This window comes from Lepidochelys kempii, chromosome 6 (assembly GCF_965140285.1).
Source record: "Lepidochelys kempii isolate rLepKem1 chromosome 6, rLepKem1.hap1, whole genome shotgun sequence".
Classification (NCBI taxonomy): domain Eukaryota; kingdom Metazoa; phylum Chordata; order Testudines; family Cheloniidae; genus Lepidochelys; species Lepidochelys kempii.
In genome coordinates, this window is record NC_136385.1 from 114,606,460 (window position 1) to 114,621,409 (window position 14,950).

Genomic DNA, 14,950 nt, shown 5'->3' on the forward strand with positions numbered 1-14,950 from the left:
TGAGGGTCTCGGCGGACCACTTAATGATCTTTCCAAATGTTGTTTGTACTGTTAGCTAACTATTGTAAAGTACTTTGGATAAATGCACTATATAAAAATAAAAAACCTTAATAATTAACATTTTTTGTTCTACAAATAAAAGCACACAACTCATATTTTAATACCAGTAGTCTTACCTTTCTGATGCAATGGATGTGCCCTCTCTCCCCTGTGGCGGCAGCCTCCGAGCTGGGGCTGGGAAGGAAGCGGGTGTTTCCCTCTCTCCCCTGCTGTGGAAGCCCCCAAGCTGAGGCTGGGAAGGAGGGACGTCTCTCCCCTGGCAGCCGCAGCCCTGAAGCTGAGGAAAGTTGCCTCTTTCTCAGGCCACCGCAGAACTGCATGTCCCAAATTCCCCCCACGCCCTCTTCTCACCCCACTTCCCCTTACATGTGCATCTTCTCCAGGGTCCACGCGCCTAATTAGTGGAGCCACGCTTGTGCAGCTCTACGAATTAGGTGGGTGGCCCTTCTTTCTCTCGTGGGTGGCTGCCCAGGCGTGCACCTTAGAGGGAACTATCTGCGAACCACCTGAATGGAGCTTGTGGACCACTGTTGGTCCACAGACCACAGTTGGAGAACCTCTGTCCTTGCCTGTTCACCATAAAGGTTCACTTCCCGGGAAATGTTCTTCCCAAGAGATGGAGTTGATGGCTTTATCCCATAAATAGCTTATAAAGTTTAAACAGAAAAAATCAGGGAATCACCCCCCACCCCAAAAAAAAAAAAAAGGCTGTCCAAAAGATGCTTCACTCTTTATTCATTCTCCAGCTCTGGAGGAAGGGAAACTTGCAGAGTCAGAACTGGGAGGGAAAGAGACCAAGAAACAAAATTCTTTCTGCTACATATGTTTGAAATAATAGCCAGGAGAGATGTAGAAACAATTGAAATTCATCTTGATAAAGGAGAATCAAACCCAAGTTAAAGATCATTTCCTTCTTTCTAAAGTCGAAGCTAGCTCCACCATTCCATTACACTCTTCCTTCAAGGAAGTCATGAGGGAAGATTGATGGATACCAGATAAAGGAAAAAAAGACTTGAGGCAAACTCTTGAAGTGGTTCTGAACCCAAGAACCTAAAGATACCTTTCACTACCTGTTGAAAAACAACTCCTTTATTGCCCCCATGGCAAGTGTCCGTGATACCCACAGAGGTAACTTTTTTCCCCCATTAATGACCTCATCAAAAAACACAGAGCACGATGTGTTCAGATTGAGTCCATTTTGGCTTCTCTCGATACCCTTCTGATTGTTACATACATCATGAGTACCAGTGTACATTTACTGAAGCTCCCTTGAGTAGCCAGGACAAATTATCCACAGGACCTATCTGTCTGATGTCTGCTAAAACTGTGCATCCAGAAAAAGTGAAACCCTGTTTTCCAGGGCAATGTGGAGGTCATGTGGAAGGTTTGGACTGGTAAGTTTATTTAAGGTATTTATATGGCCCCAATTGCTGTGGTATACGAGTGCCATAGTTATGATGTTTCTAATTGATATCTAGCGTCTTTACACCTTTGAAAATACATGACTGATGAGCAAATGGGTATGTAGATGGTGTGGCCTAATTCTACAGCTTCCTGTTGTGAATCAGGACTGCTTATCCAATATCTACACAGAGAGCGTCAGAGCCCATTAGTGGTAGATTGAGGAAGAAGTTGGGAACCAGTGTGGAAATAAACAGGTAACAAATATTCCCTGTTTGCATTATATCTCTAATTTTCTCTGTGTCCTTCAGGAAGAACTTGACTGGGGTCGATCAAATTATATTCAGATCAAGAGAATCAGAGAGGTGAGTTGAAATGAGCAACAGTGTTTGATATTTATCAAGTATGTCACTTTCCTAATTTTCTAAATATATTAGGACACTGGATGAATCTGCTGCTCTTTAAAAACAATAATTAAGAATTAAGATATTATACTTACACTTTTTTTGGTATATCTTTGCAAGAAGACACTGCATTTAAAGTGAAGTAAAACTGAAAAGTATTTAAAGGTCCTCAAGTATATATATCTTAACCTCTTTCCCCAAGATTTATTTGTTATATAGGTACTTGAAGTACACTGGCTGGAGTTGGAGTCTTGTGGATACTCCTTTTTCAATGCAATATAATGTTATGCTCTATAGTTAGATCAATTTAAAAACAGTTATTAGGACAAATGTAACAAACACAGCTGTATCATGAGAATTAAAATGGGTAAGTTATATGGTATTTTGTTACTAAAGTTACTACAGTGGATAATGGAAACTGCTTATCACAGAAGTGCTTCAAGCTTAATGTGGCATGCTGAGTGAAAAATAATTAGAACTCCTGAATAACCTTGATTAGCCGAACATGCCTTTGCCCACTTACAGTTGCTAGTAGCAAGGTTCCTAATTAGGCAACTGCTTTGTTCTCTTTCACTCATACGCACATTCTCTCACACAGTCCAACCATGGTTCCATCACAGCATGCTCCTAGCATGAGTACTGTTTGAGTGCAGCATGCAAAGTGCACTTCTGAAATAATATTGGGTTCTAAAACACATAAAAAGAGAAAGCTCCCATTGTAAGCCATCCCATGAGGAATAGTGGTGAATGTTAAATGAAAGTACACTTATTTAGTTTGCGTATCTGTCACACTTCGCTATAAACTACTGAATTACAACATCTTACTAAAATTAGTTTCAAAAAATAAAGCTCACTGACAAAAATACCTGCAAATTAACCAAGAAAAAAGTAGAGATTTTTACATAATGAAAAAGGAAGTTTAAGCAAAAAAAGGCCTAGGCAATATATAGTAATATATAACATGTTAGGAGATTAAGATTGCAAAATTAAGCACACAATAGTTCAGACATGGTTGCCTGTGCAACCTTTAAATTGGTCTTATTATACATATATTGTATGATAGTCTCTAATTACATGACCAAATACTATTTTTTCCACAGAACTCTTGTCTCATTCAGCATATAGGATGGATGGTGCTCAGTGAATGAGTTCAATATTTTTTTATCCTCTTTCAATGAGTGGCCCCAGGTCTTAGTGCACATACTATCCAAATCCTGCCCTGAATGCAGAATTAACTTCTTCATAGGCTTTTCTAGGACACTCATCACCACAACATCCCAGTGCTTCAAAATCATCATTAACTTTACAACATCGCTTTGAAGAGAGGTGATGTCATCCATCCCCATTTAACAGCTGGGGAACTGAGGCACAGAGATTAAGGACAAAATTGTCAAGTGTGCTTTAAATTTGGGTGTGTATATTGAGATGCCTAGACCTTGATTTTTCAGACTACTTACCATTTTTCTGGCACTTTGTATGCTCAGCTCACAGCACCCATTGAGTTCGGTTGCAGCTGTGAGTGTTGAACACTTATCCAGATTTTGGCTCAGATGTAACCGGTTAAACACCCAGAAAGTAAGAAGTGCAGAGTTAGTGGCTTCCTGTGGAAGAAACTGGTTTTTGTGAGTTGCTGAGGGTCACATGGGAACTTTGTGACAGAGGCAGGGATACAATCCAGTTCTCTAAGGCTACAGTCACCTGTCTTAACCACAAGACTGTTTTTTCCCTTTCTGCTGTCCCCTGCTTTCTTCAGCAAACCAGGTTAGGGTCCTACAGGCAGCAGCCTCGTTCCCTGCACAACCCCAGTTTGTTCCCAGGGCACAGTCCATCCTATGCAATGAATGAGGCCAGGGTCCTGTGGTGAAACATAGTTTTTAATTACATGTTTACATACTGTCATAATGCACACATACAAAGGGGGTGAGATTAAGGTTGCATTGATGACCTTTCTGGCATTTCCTAATTTTGAGTACTTAACTTTGCAACCTCAGCTTTCCTTTTACTTTGTTTTTTGGATGTCGTTTCCTAGGTTTTTTAAAAAAAGCAAACAGAAAAAAGACGTTTCACTGCGAGGAGCTATACTGACACCCCAACTCTCACATTTGAGTAATTAACAGGGTTGGACTTTTATAGCCACACCACAAACTTCCATCGTGTGACCTAACTGAATAAGTGGTGGTATTAAGACTATTATTTTCTATATGGATCAGCAACTAAAGGTTGATGACAGAGTTTGCCAGTACATTTCACAGCTATTTTTAGGTACCAGAGGAATGTGAGACTCTGGAATTCTGGATTAAGTTTCAGGTTCTGGAGGGGAGTTCCTTCTGGTCATTATTGAACTGTTCCTACTCCCCTTTACTCCTATTTTTTCCCCGGCACCTGCTCTATTCTCCCCCCCTCCCTTCTTCCCAACTCTTGTCTCTGTCCCCCTCTATTTGAGTCAAGATGCTTCCTCTGCATCCTCTATGCTACCTGGGTACCAGCATAGGGAGCACTGAGAGCACAGAAGAGTCCTTGCTTTCAGTTCCAATGTCTGGTGCTGCAGCAACTCCCAGCAAGTTGGAGGAATGAGTGAAAGTCCTGCTCAGGTGCTGCAACATAAGTGATGATGGAATCTTCAGAGAATTTTTCTGGCTTGTGCAAATGGTGATTTTTCAAAGGCTATGTGAGTGGATTTTCACCTACCAGTATTCAAGTTCCTGTTCCAAAGCAGGAGGTACGAGAGAGTCTCATTAAAATGACTGTAGGATTTTTTTTTTATTAAGAATTGGTCAAAATACATTTCCCCCAAAACCTTGTTTCTGGCAGTGGCTGAACTATTTTCGTTGAATTTTTGAAGAAAAAAACGTCAGGCAGACACACACTTGCACAGCATGGAAAGTTTCAGCCTGACTACTTATAAATTTGCTAAAGTCAGTGTTTGAAAACAGGGCCGTAGAGTGCAAATGGTAGGCAACCTTAACTATAAGTAATGCTGCCAGTCCCACCTATAATGGAGATGTCATCTGGGTGACTCTGTATTTAATGGTAGAAATTGCAGAAATACTGAACAAAAAATAAGGATCCACCTGGGTAAAGTTGTGTGAAAGGGGAAGTGTGTTTTTAAAGAACCAACAGGATTGGAAATGTTACTAAACACTTTAGAAAATTTTAATTATATAATGGACACATTACCAAGAGGAAGGTATTACAATATGTGATGAGATGACAACAGATTATCTTCAGTTGAAGAACAGGAAGAGCTTGTGTCTTGCACAGGGTTGCCTTCTAGGAAAGATGGTTTAATGTCATCCTTTTGGCAGACTGCATATGAGCCCTAGAGAAGTTCATGTTGACATAATGGTGAACAAGTCCAGTCTGCCCAGCCATCTCAGCGTCCTCCCACAGAGTGCTACCATTCCTCCAAAAAGTAAACTGGCTAACTTTTCAAATTGCAACTTTTAACTGTCCTATCTAGGAATGTGGGCTTATCAAGGCAGCCATCTTGATTGGGCTTCTGAGCAGGGTGGTTGTCCAAGAAAAAAAACACAGGAGTATCAGTTTCCTAGAACTTCATGCTGTGTGATGGGCACTGTTGATTCAGAAGGAATGCCTGATTGGCTACTATATTATAGTCCTGCTGGACAGCATTTCCACAGTTGCTTCCTTCAGAAAGCAATTGGGTGGGGAAGACGTTAGGTGTGCATTGTTGCACAAGTAAGACATGCCTCTTATTTGGTGGACCCAAGCTCACTTAGAGTTGCAGGGGCTACAGGAAAGTGATGAGCACTCATTTAGCTTCATAGAAAGCTTAACAGAACGTACTCTGCTAAATGCTGAAAGTTTGCTCACTGTTATAGCTACAGAGCCAAGCTATCCCTTAAGGCAAAGCTAGATGGGGTTCTTGGCTGAGTTCAGGATGCTGTGTGTTTGATCACTGCCACAGCTCCCTGAAGATGCAAACCTCTGTGTTGGCAAGTGTCCTGGATAACAGAAGGAAATGCAGGCTGACTTCTCACCATTGCATACAACATTTTCTTCAAAGAGCACAAAAACCTTCATGTCAAAGGTTATTTCAGCTCTTCTTCCTCTATTTCTGTGCTTAATGCATGATGTACTTTTCGGCAAGGGAATTTTGCATTATAGAGGGCTCTCTTGGAGGATGGATCTTGAGCTGTTAATTGAGAAAATGCAACTCCAATTTTTTACCTCTGGGGTCAGTCAGTCAAATCTCTTATTAGGGGTTTGCTGGACAGCCTTTCTAGGAGTAGAGATATTAAGATATTAAGCGGTGTGAAGAAATATTTCTTTCATAGAATAGTGTTGATAAATTGTATAGTCAATTGCTTGACCACAATTTAGTTCGTTCTGAAATATACTCAAGAGCCCAAATAACCAGTGTCAGTCAGGTTCAGTAATATGGTACTGGAAAAAATTCTATACGATTCCAGTCTCCAAAGAACAGTCCCATGCAGCTATGTTCCTTCCTTATCTTTGTTTTGAATGCTAGCTTTCCAGGTACTGGTCCCAGAAGTTACACCCCTATCTGGTACTAAGACATAGAATGAAATGTATCTTGATTTTGTCAAGTTTCCTATCTGCTTGTGCCAGATGCTTGCTTCAGCAAATGCAAAGTGTTATGGGATACGTAGTATAAGTGAACAAGATTATGATATAGGCCAGTTTAGGTTATATCACTGTTAGAATATTTGTGCTTAATGCTATTGGTGCTTAGTGCATGCATGTGTGTGTGTGTGTAAATATATATAGCAGATAATACATATTATTAATGTGCTAGCCAGCGTATATTAACAATAATATATTGTATGAAATTGATGCCTTTGGTTCCTACAAAAATGGATAGGAGCTTCCCCATTTTGATTGACAATTTCTATTGTAGGTTTATATATTTCTTATTTTTGTTTGTAAATGGCTTTAATCTGTTTAGTCTTATTTAGAATTAAAATTTCAGGTGGCTGAATTGTTTGAAGAGCTGAAGAATCGAATAAAATCATTCAACATGTATATTAATACTCCACCTGTTATGGATCAGGAGTATATATACAAACAGCGCTTCATTTTGCAGGTAGGAGGATTAATATATATAGCTGATTTCTTGATTTTTCTTTTGGAGTGGCAATACTTTAATTTACAGTACAGTAGTTTATACTTACTAGCATCGCCTCGGTTGCCAGCAAAAAGTTATCTGGTAGTTGCTAATAAGCAGAAGTCAGGTTTGTGAGGCTGCAGCCAGGGAAGGAAGCACTGGGAGGCTGCAGCCAGGGGAAGGAAGCACTAGTTGCAGCTCTGCAAACCTGCCTGCAGGGAGGGGAGCACCTGAGGTGTGGGGCAGGGTTGCAGCCTAGATGCTGGGGCTTTCTGTGGGAAGTGGGGACAATGGGACCCACAAAGCCGCATGCCTGTACCTCTCCCTGCGCTTCCTTCCCTGCGTGTGGTCCCACCGCAGGGCACAGTGTGTTAGGTGTAAGGAGATGCGTGGTGCAGCTCTGGCAGTCGGGCTGCAGCCCCGCTCCCTGCTACTGCTCTTACCACAGCTCTGCCCTCCCAGGCCAGAGCCCCTTATCTCCTGTTTGGTCCATGTGTGTAGGCAGGTTTCTTGGGCTGCAGCCCCAGAAGGAAGGGAGGAGGAAGGTGATCTCTGACTGCATGCAAGTTTTGCAGGGCTGCAGCCAGAGAAGGCATGTCCCAGCACTACTTCCCTAGCTGCAGCCTTGCAAACCTGCCTGCAGGAGGTCTCTGCACATCCCGTTGCTTCCTTCTGTGGCTGCAGACTCACAAACCTGCCTGCCAGTGGTGCCTTTCTTCCAAAAAAGTTTATTCCTGAGGGAATTCTGTAGCAAAAAAAGTAAAAATTATGCGCACAATATTTTAAAATTCTGCAAATTTTATTTGTCAAATAAATGTGGCTCCAACATGGCAGTGGGGAGCACAGGCCACTGGCTGCACTGAGGTGGGAGATAACTTGGAAGCCCCCACCTACCTGGGAACAGGGACTTGGCTGTGAGGCTGCACCTGACCCTGACACAATGCAAGAGCCAGGCCTGCCCCAGAAACACCCCTGGGCTCTGCACCAGGCACACCAGGTCTGGGTGGACAGGCTCAGCCCGGCAGGATCCAAGTGTGGAGGGGCTTAGTGTGAGGTGAGAGGTTTCGTGTGCACGTGGCTCAGTGGGGGAGCTGGATACACAGCTCATTGGGGGGTTCCGGGTGCAGTGGCAGTGGGACTCTGCAGGGGATCCAGGTGAAGATGGTTGGGGCTCAGCACGGGGGGGGTCTGCGTGTGGGGAAATGGGGCTCAGCACAGGGGTGGAGAGTTTAGTGAGGGGCTCCAGGTGCTGGGGGAGTAGGGCTTGATAGGGTGAGGGGTCCAGGTGCCATGGGGTGGGGGTCTGGGTGTGGGGAATTCGTTGGGATAGGGCCTGTTTTATGGGGGAGCTGCAGCTACTGCCAAGGGAATGCTGCATGCCGTCCTCCCACTTCCCCCCATGATTTCCCTATCTCATTTTCTTCCCCATCTCATCTCCCTCGCCTACTGCCCCATGCCCCGTCCTCCTCCCCTCACTCACACATTCCCCTCCCCCTGCTGTAGTCCACCTCATCTTCCTTCCCCACTGCCTCTTCTCCTCACCACCCTTCCCTTATTTCCCCAGCCCCATTGCGGGCACTCACTGTTGCACAGAAAACAGGAAGGCTCCCAGCACCCAAAAGGTAGCTCTACTGGCACTAGGACCCAGGAGGCAGCTTCAGCTGTAGAGTCAGCGGAGCCTAGGTGCATTCTCCTTCAGCTGGGCAGCAATGCGCTTGCAGAAATGAAGTGGGAGGAGTGGCACATAACCCTGTGTTCCTCCTCCATGCCTCACCTCTCTTCGGGGGGGGCAATCCCCCCTCAAATATTGTGCCCACGGTCACCCTCCCACCCCACCCCACCACGTGGCTTCCCTTTGCTTCCCTGACATTTTCTGTGGGGAAGCACAGGAATTCGGGGGGGGGGGCAATTTCTGCTCGTGCGCAGTCCCACAGAATTCCCCCATAAGTAAAAGTTGCTAATAATCACCATGCCATTGCTTATATCCTAATCCTGTCAATGTTGATATTAATGGGATGGGATTGGTTCTTAGCTACAAATTGTCATTAACTGGAAGTTGCTAATATCAGGATTGCTATTAAACAATCTATTGTATTTGTTTTTAGACTCTTTGGAGCAAGCTTTTTACACTTAAGTACAAACGAGTGCCCATCATATGTTTCAATTTAATTTTTCTCCCTTTAGTTTTATATCCCAGTTCATGTGGGATCATCAAAAGTTTTTTGGTTTGTTAGTGTAGACAATAGAGCTACAATTCATGTTACTGTTATTTATGGATCAGTGGATCTGTGGCTATCCCTTCACTTCTGACAGTTTATCAAAATAAAACCAAACCTGATATGTCATTTTGCTGTGGCTGTCCAAATTAGTCATAAAAATAAACTAGTTTGGAAGGACACTCTGGGGGTAGAGAATAAAAATAAAAAATTTAGCAAACTAAACAGTCCAGGAGTGAGCTGCATTATTCCTGTGTGGAATGCCACATTTGGACCTTCATTGGCTGTGTAGTTAGTAAAAAAATTGGATCACTTCCAAATTTTGTGCAGGTAACCTCTTAAGTTCTCTGTCAAGTGAAATTGCCTCTGGGCTGATAGAGAGTGAGCTTATTTTCAGATAGGTATTGGTGATGTGAAAGACAACCCATTATTGAGTCTTCAGTGAAATTTTAATTCAGGTCTGTGCCATCAAACACGTTGAGGTCTAATGTGAATATTGTTAGTGCAAAGTGAGTGACTCTTATGTGCTCTGTAGAATCCTATTCACGTAGCTTGACTGTGAAAATCAAGAATATTTTCTGTGATGATTGAGACACGGGGCATTACCCACAATGCCAGTGGATTTGCATAATTTGAACAGATCATATGTACTTATATAAATACTAAAAATTGTTCTAGAGGGGAGTCCCTTTTTATGAAATCATTCTTTAGGAATCTATGCCTTGTAATTTTAAACTGAAATGTTATATTTTACAGTTGTTCCCTTAGAGAGGGGATAGCCACACACACAGCTTTCATTAATGAAATTGTTCTGCAATTGCATTGAAAGGCAAATATGTCCCATTGAGAGGAACTAAATACAATGTGTTGCATTTTAGCAAAATATTGGCTTTATTTCAGGTTGTAATGGCTGGTGCTTTCTACCCAAACTATTTTACTTTTGGACAATGTGATGAAGAAATTGCTGTGAAGGAACTGGCTGGCAGAGATTCTAAAACCATTGTAATGGTATGTTAAGGCAATGAGTAATCTACTGTGTATTTCAGTTATGTGAGATTTCAGTGTTGAGGGTGGTATTTTGCAGTTTCGTTCTCTCTTTCAACAGAAGAGGAATAAGAAAAGGAGTACTTGTGGCACCTTAGAGACTAACCAATTTATTTGAGCATAAGCTTTCGTGAGCTACAGCTCACTTCATCGGATGCATTCAAATAAATTGGTTAGTCTCTAAGGTGCCACAAGTACTCCTTTTCCTTTTGCGAATACAGACTAACACGGCTGCTACTCTGAAACCAGTCTTGAATATGTTGAGCATTACTTTGGAGGAAGCAGAGCATCATTAATCACAAATTCTTGGAACTTTGGGGTACCTATTTTTTTAAAATAAATTGTTTGATACAAGATCTACCTTTATTCAAAATAACTTCAGAATTTTGATGGCATTTACTAAAGTTATAAATATTACATCTTTTGAATATTAGAGAAGACAAATACTTCAAGGCTCTGGTTAAATGTATAATCCATTAAAATTTTTAAAACTGCAAATATTAACTTTATTTTTTGTGACAGTTGAAGAACATTCCTCCCTATGGTTTCCTATACTATAAACAGCTGCAGTCACTCTTTAGGCAGTGTGGTCAAGTAAAATCCATTGCATATGATGGAACAAAGTAAGTAAAAATGTATTATTTTACATATCATAATTATGAAGTAATGAGTGGAGACTAATTTAAAAATCATGTCACTGCTTTTGTTACCCTGTGATCTGTCTGCAACATTTAGTGATCTCTCCTGTGATGTGATCTGTATAAGTAGTTGAGGAGATATGTACATTGAAAATCAAATGTTGGACAGAGAGAGAGAAGCAGGCTTGAGACTGAGTATGTTTGTTTATCAACTAGTAGTAGAGAAACCAGTCTTTTTACCCACCGTCGTCATTTTCTTCTTTTGTGTAACAGTAGCCCCCTAAAAAGGCTGCCAGTGTTTGAGAACCTTGGTAACATTGCTTTTCTCTGCCTTCTTCAGATTTCAACACCTTCATGATTAATTCTGTCGTATCTTTCCAAAATTCTTCCTGTTTATATTGCTATGTCTGCATTTACACAATAATCTTGAGCATGCTAGAATAATTTAATTATAGCCATAATTATATGTAAAAAAGTTCTAAAGGTACATAGGGACAGATTGAGCAGTGGCTGTGAGACTATAAACATTTTTGCATTTCTCTTACCTGCTCAGAAGTGGGCCAGGAGAAGAACTGATCCACTTTTTCCTCAAATAAAGTACGCACTGCAGGGGTTTGTTTGTTTTTTTGAAACAGAGCCTTTGTGGAGTTCTCTCGTAATCCAGCAGAGCGGTTTAAAATTCTTCCAGCAGTGTATATGGCACTTAAAATGTTCCAGTTAAGAAGTCTGCTTGAACTCAGTGTTCATCCTCCAGAAATGATTGAAGGAAAAATGGAGGGAGTGACATTTACAGGATTGAGGCACACAAGGTATTGCATTATGGAGAGAAACTAGTCTCTTTATGGTCTTAGGTTGGAACAAGGCCTCTGTTTTATTTTAAGATCAAGTGTGAACTGCCTCTGTCATAACCAAAACTAAACCAGTCCACTTCAGATATCAAAGACATAATCTTATGCCAGGGCAGAATTATTCTGGAGGGTTTAGATGACTTGGACAGTGTGTTAAATAAAGAAATTGTAAAATCACTAACTGAACACTTTTTTGGGGCGGGCCTACTTATAACTCAAAAATGGCTTGGTCTGGGAACCTCAGATTTGTATTTCTTCTTAGCGGGACTGGTGTGTTTGAAAAGTTTTGGGGGTATTCTGTTGGTTAAAAGCAGTCTGAATGCATATTCAAAACCTGCAGAGTTCTTACCCATCTGCCTTGCCATATGGCGTTAATATGTTGTGAGCATCAGGTAGACATATGTGTATAGTGGTAGTTGAGGGGGTACTTGAAGACCAAAGGGGAGGAGTAGCAGCACATTGGGGACATTAGGGAAACCCATCTTTTGGTGGCTGGAGATGCAGTGTAGGCAGAAGTGGTGTCCACCCCGTGTTGCTTGCAAGCTCTGTTAGTGTCCTTCCACCTCTTGAAACCTCCACAGGGACTTGGGACACTGAGCTGACACTAATCATTCTTAAGTAGAAATGAACAAACCTTGATAAAATGTTTGGGCAAACACCTTTTATTCTCCTATGGAGAATCCATCAGACTGAAAGTGTAGACCACTTGAGTAGGCCATGTCCAGTGGTCCAGGGAAAAGGTTCTGCTGGAAGAATCTGTTAACAGTGGCTTGCCCTGGGTACTCGACCCCTATTCTTAGACACAACTTGCTGAAACATCCCTCTGCCAAATGTTCCTGTTCAGCTGCAACTCTGAAATTAGTCCGTAAGCTTTGGATATGATATTTCAAAATGTTAAAATGGCTGAAGGCAGAATTATGGCCTTACGTTCAGAGTGCATACACCCGCAGCTCCCATTGATGATACGGACTTTTCAACAAAGCTTATGTAGACCATAAGATTATTCATAAGATCCATATGAATATTAATTATTAAAGCACCTTAAGAAGCATAGGCAGCCCATTTACATCTGAGGATTAATATTGAATTTCTTAACTCTTGTCAATTACTAGCAACTTCTATGCTCTTAAAGAGAGAATATTTTGGAATTTATCCTTAGTGTAATCAACCTAAATATTTTTTTTCATAACTTAACCTTAAAAGAGACGCCATAGTGGAAAACTCAGTTATTAAATCTAGGCTTTTGTGAATTTTATAAGAATTTGGTAGGGCAGCTGCTACTTTGCATGTATCATTATTTGTTATGCCACAGCAGGCACATAAAACATAATTTCTCAATGGTCTGTTGGATTTTCATAGCGCTCCCCCATTCTACCTTTATTTATTTTAAGCACGGACCATACTGTAATATATGCATTTTAGGGCTCATATCTTTCTTGCTAGGTATAAATGCCTCAACTTTGTTTTAGACCTAGATAGAAAGTGACTCAGGTTCATTTTTATTCAACTGAACTTTAAATTCTCACTTCAGAAAAATCCCAGAACATAGTGCTTGAAGGATTATATTGTATTCAATTATGTTTTTTAGAGTAAATGTGGACTTTCAGAAGCAGACCGTAGAGCCTATGCAAACCTCGTTTGGTGCTCTAGAACAGTCACAGACAATTGCAAGCCTTCCCTTGTCCATCTGTGTCACAGAGGTAGGAAAGTTCTGTCACTAAAATGCTGACCATACCTCAGAAATCTTTTAAAGATTCCTCTATACAAACACAACTAAAAACTGGAAATAGTGGAGGAAGGGTTTGAAGCTTTTTTTCATGGAATAGGATCATTTGGGGAAATAAGCAACTTCTCTAAAATTTAAAACATTTGTACGTAAATAATAATCTCGCTATGGTAAGGCATGGGCTGTCCCTTGTTTGTTTGTACAGCCACTTTAGCACATTTTGGGAGCGAGTGGAAACAAACAGTAAGTGGAAGTGAAATTTAAAAAGCAAATACATTTTAACTAGATATAACTCTTCAATCAATTTTTACATAACCTTAAATTGTCCTTTGTGTGATTGTCCATGTGCCCATTCTACTGATGGTGCACATGCACCTCGTGTTACAGATCACTGTCTGTCATAAATATAAAGGGAAGGGTAAACACCTTTAATCCCTCCTGGCCAGAGGAAAAACCCTTTCACCTGTAAAGGGTTAAGAAGCTAGGATAACCTCGCTGGCACCTGACCAAAATGACCAATGAGGAGACAAGATACTTTCAAAGCTGGAGGGCGGGAGAAACAAAGGTTCTCTCTGTCTCTGTTGCTTTTGCCGGGACCAGAGCAGGAATGCAGATCAGAACTCCTGTAAAGAGTTAATAAGCAGTCTAGTTAGATATGCGTTAGATTCTGTTTTTTGTTTAAATGGCTGATAAAATAAGTTGTGCTGAATGGAATATATATTCCTGTTTTTGTGTCTTTGTGTAACTTAAGGTTTTGCCTAGGGGGATTCTCTGTGTTTTGAATCTGATTACCCTGTAAGGTATTTACCATCCTGATTTTACAGAGGTGATTCTTTTATTTTTTCTTCAATTAAAATTCTTCTTTTAAGAACCCGATTGCTTTTTCATTGTTCTTAAGATCCAAGCGTTTGGGTCTGTGTTCACCTATGCAAATTGGTGAGGATTTTTTATCAAGCCTTCCCCAGGAAAGTGGGTATTGTGTTTGGGAGGATTTTGCGGGGGAAAGACGTTTCCAAGCGGGCTCTTTCCCTGTTATATATTTGTCAGACACTTGGTGGCAGCAATAAAGTCCAGGGGCAAAAGGTAAAATAGTGTGTACCTTGGGGAAGTTTTAACCTAGGCTGGTAAAAATAAGCTTAGGGGGTTTTTCATGCAGGTCCCCACATCTGTACCCTGGAGTTCAGAGTGGGGAAGGAACCTTGACAGTGTCTTTTTAGCCATCGGTGCCTGTAGGGCATGTGTGTGCTCTCCAGTCGTTATCCTGTGCTGTGATGGCATATAAGGGCAGGGCATGCCCGCCACCATTCAGCTCCTCTCACCACTTCATGGCTTGACTGGCAACCTTCTTGATCGCCTTAGCTACCCAACTACAAATACAGTGTTATTTGTTAGTTGAATAGTTATTAGTTTGTTTGCCTGTTTCAACTTTTATTAAAAAGAAAAGGAGTACTTGCGGCACCTTAGAGACAAACAAATTTATTTGAGCATAAGCTTTTGTGAGCTACAGCTCACTTCGTTGGATGC

General features: G+C 41.4%; 1 protein-coding gene across 1 annotated transcript in view; it reads left to right on the plus strand.

Annotated features, from left to right (window-relative positions):
• The window catches only part of TDRD9 (tudor domain containing 9), a 150,905-nt gene that overhangs the window by 103,341 nt on the left and 32,614 nt on the right, over nt 1-14,950 (plus strand). Inside the window, exons 20-25 of the mRNA XM_073349793.1 lie at nt 1,773-1,826; nt 6,820-6,933; nt 10,071-10,178; nt 10,737-10,837; nt 11,488-11,661; nt 13,289-13,400. Of these exons, the coding sequence (XP_073205894.1) occupies nt 1,773-1,826; nt 6,820-6,933; nt 10,071-10,178; nt 10,737-10,837; nt 11,488-11,661; nt 13,289-13,400 (663 nt within the window). The remainder of the gene's footprint in view (nt 1-1,772; nt 1,827-6,819; nt 6,934-10,070; nt 10,179-10,736; nt 10,838-11,487; nt 11,662-13,288; nt 13,401-14,950) is intronic.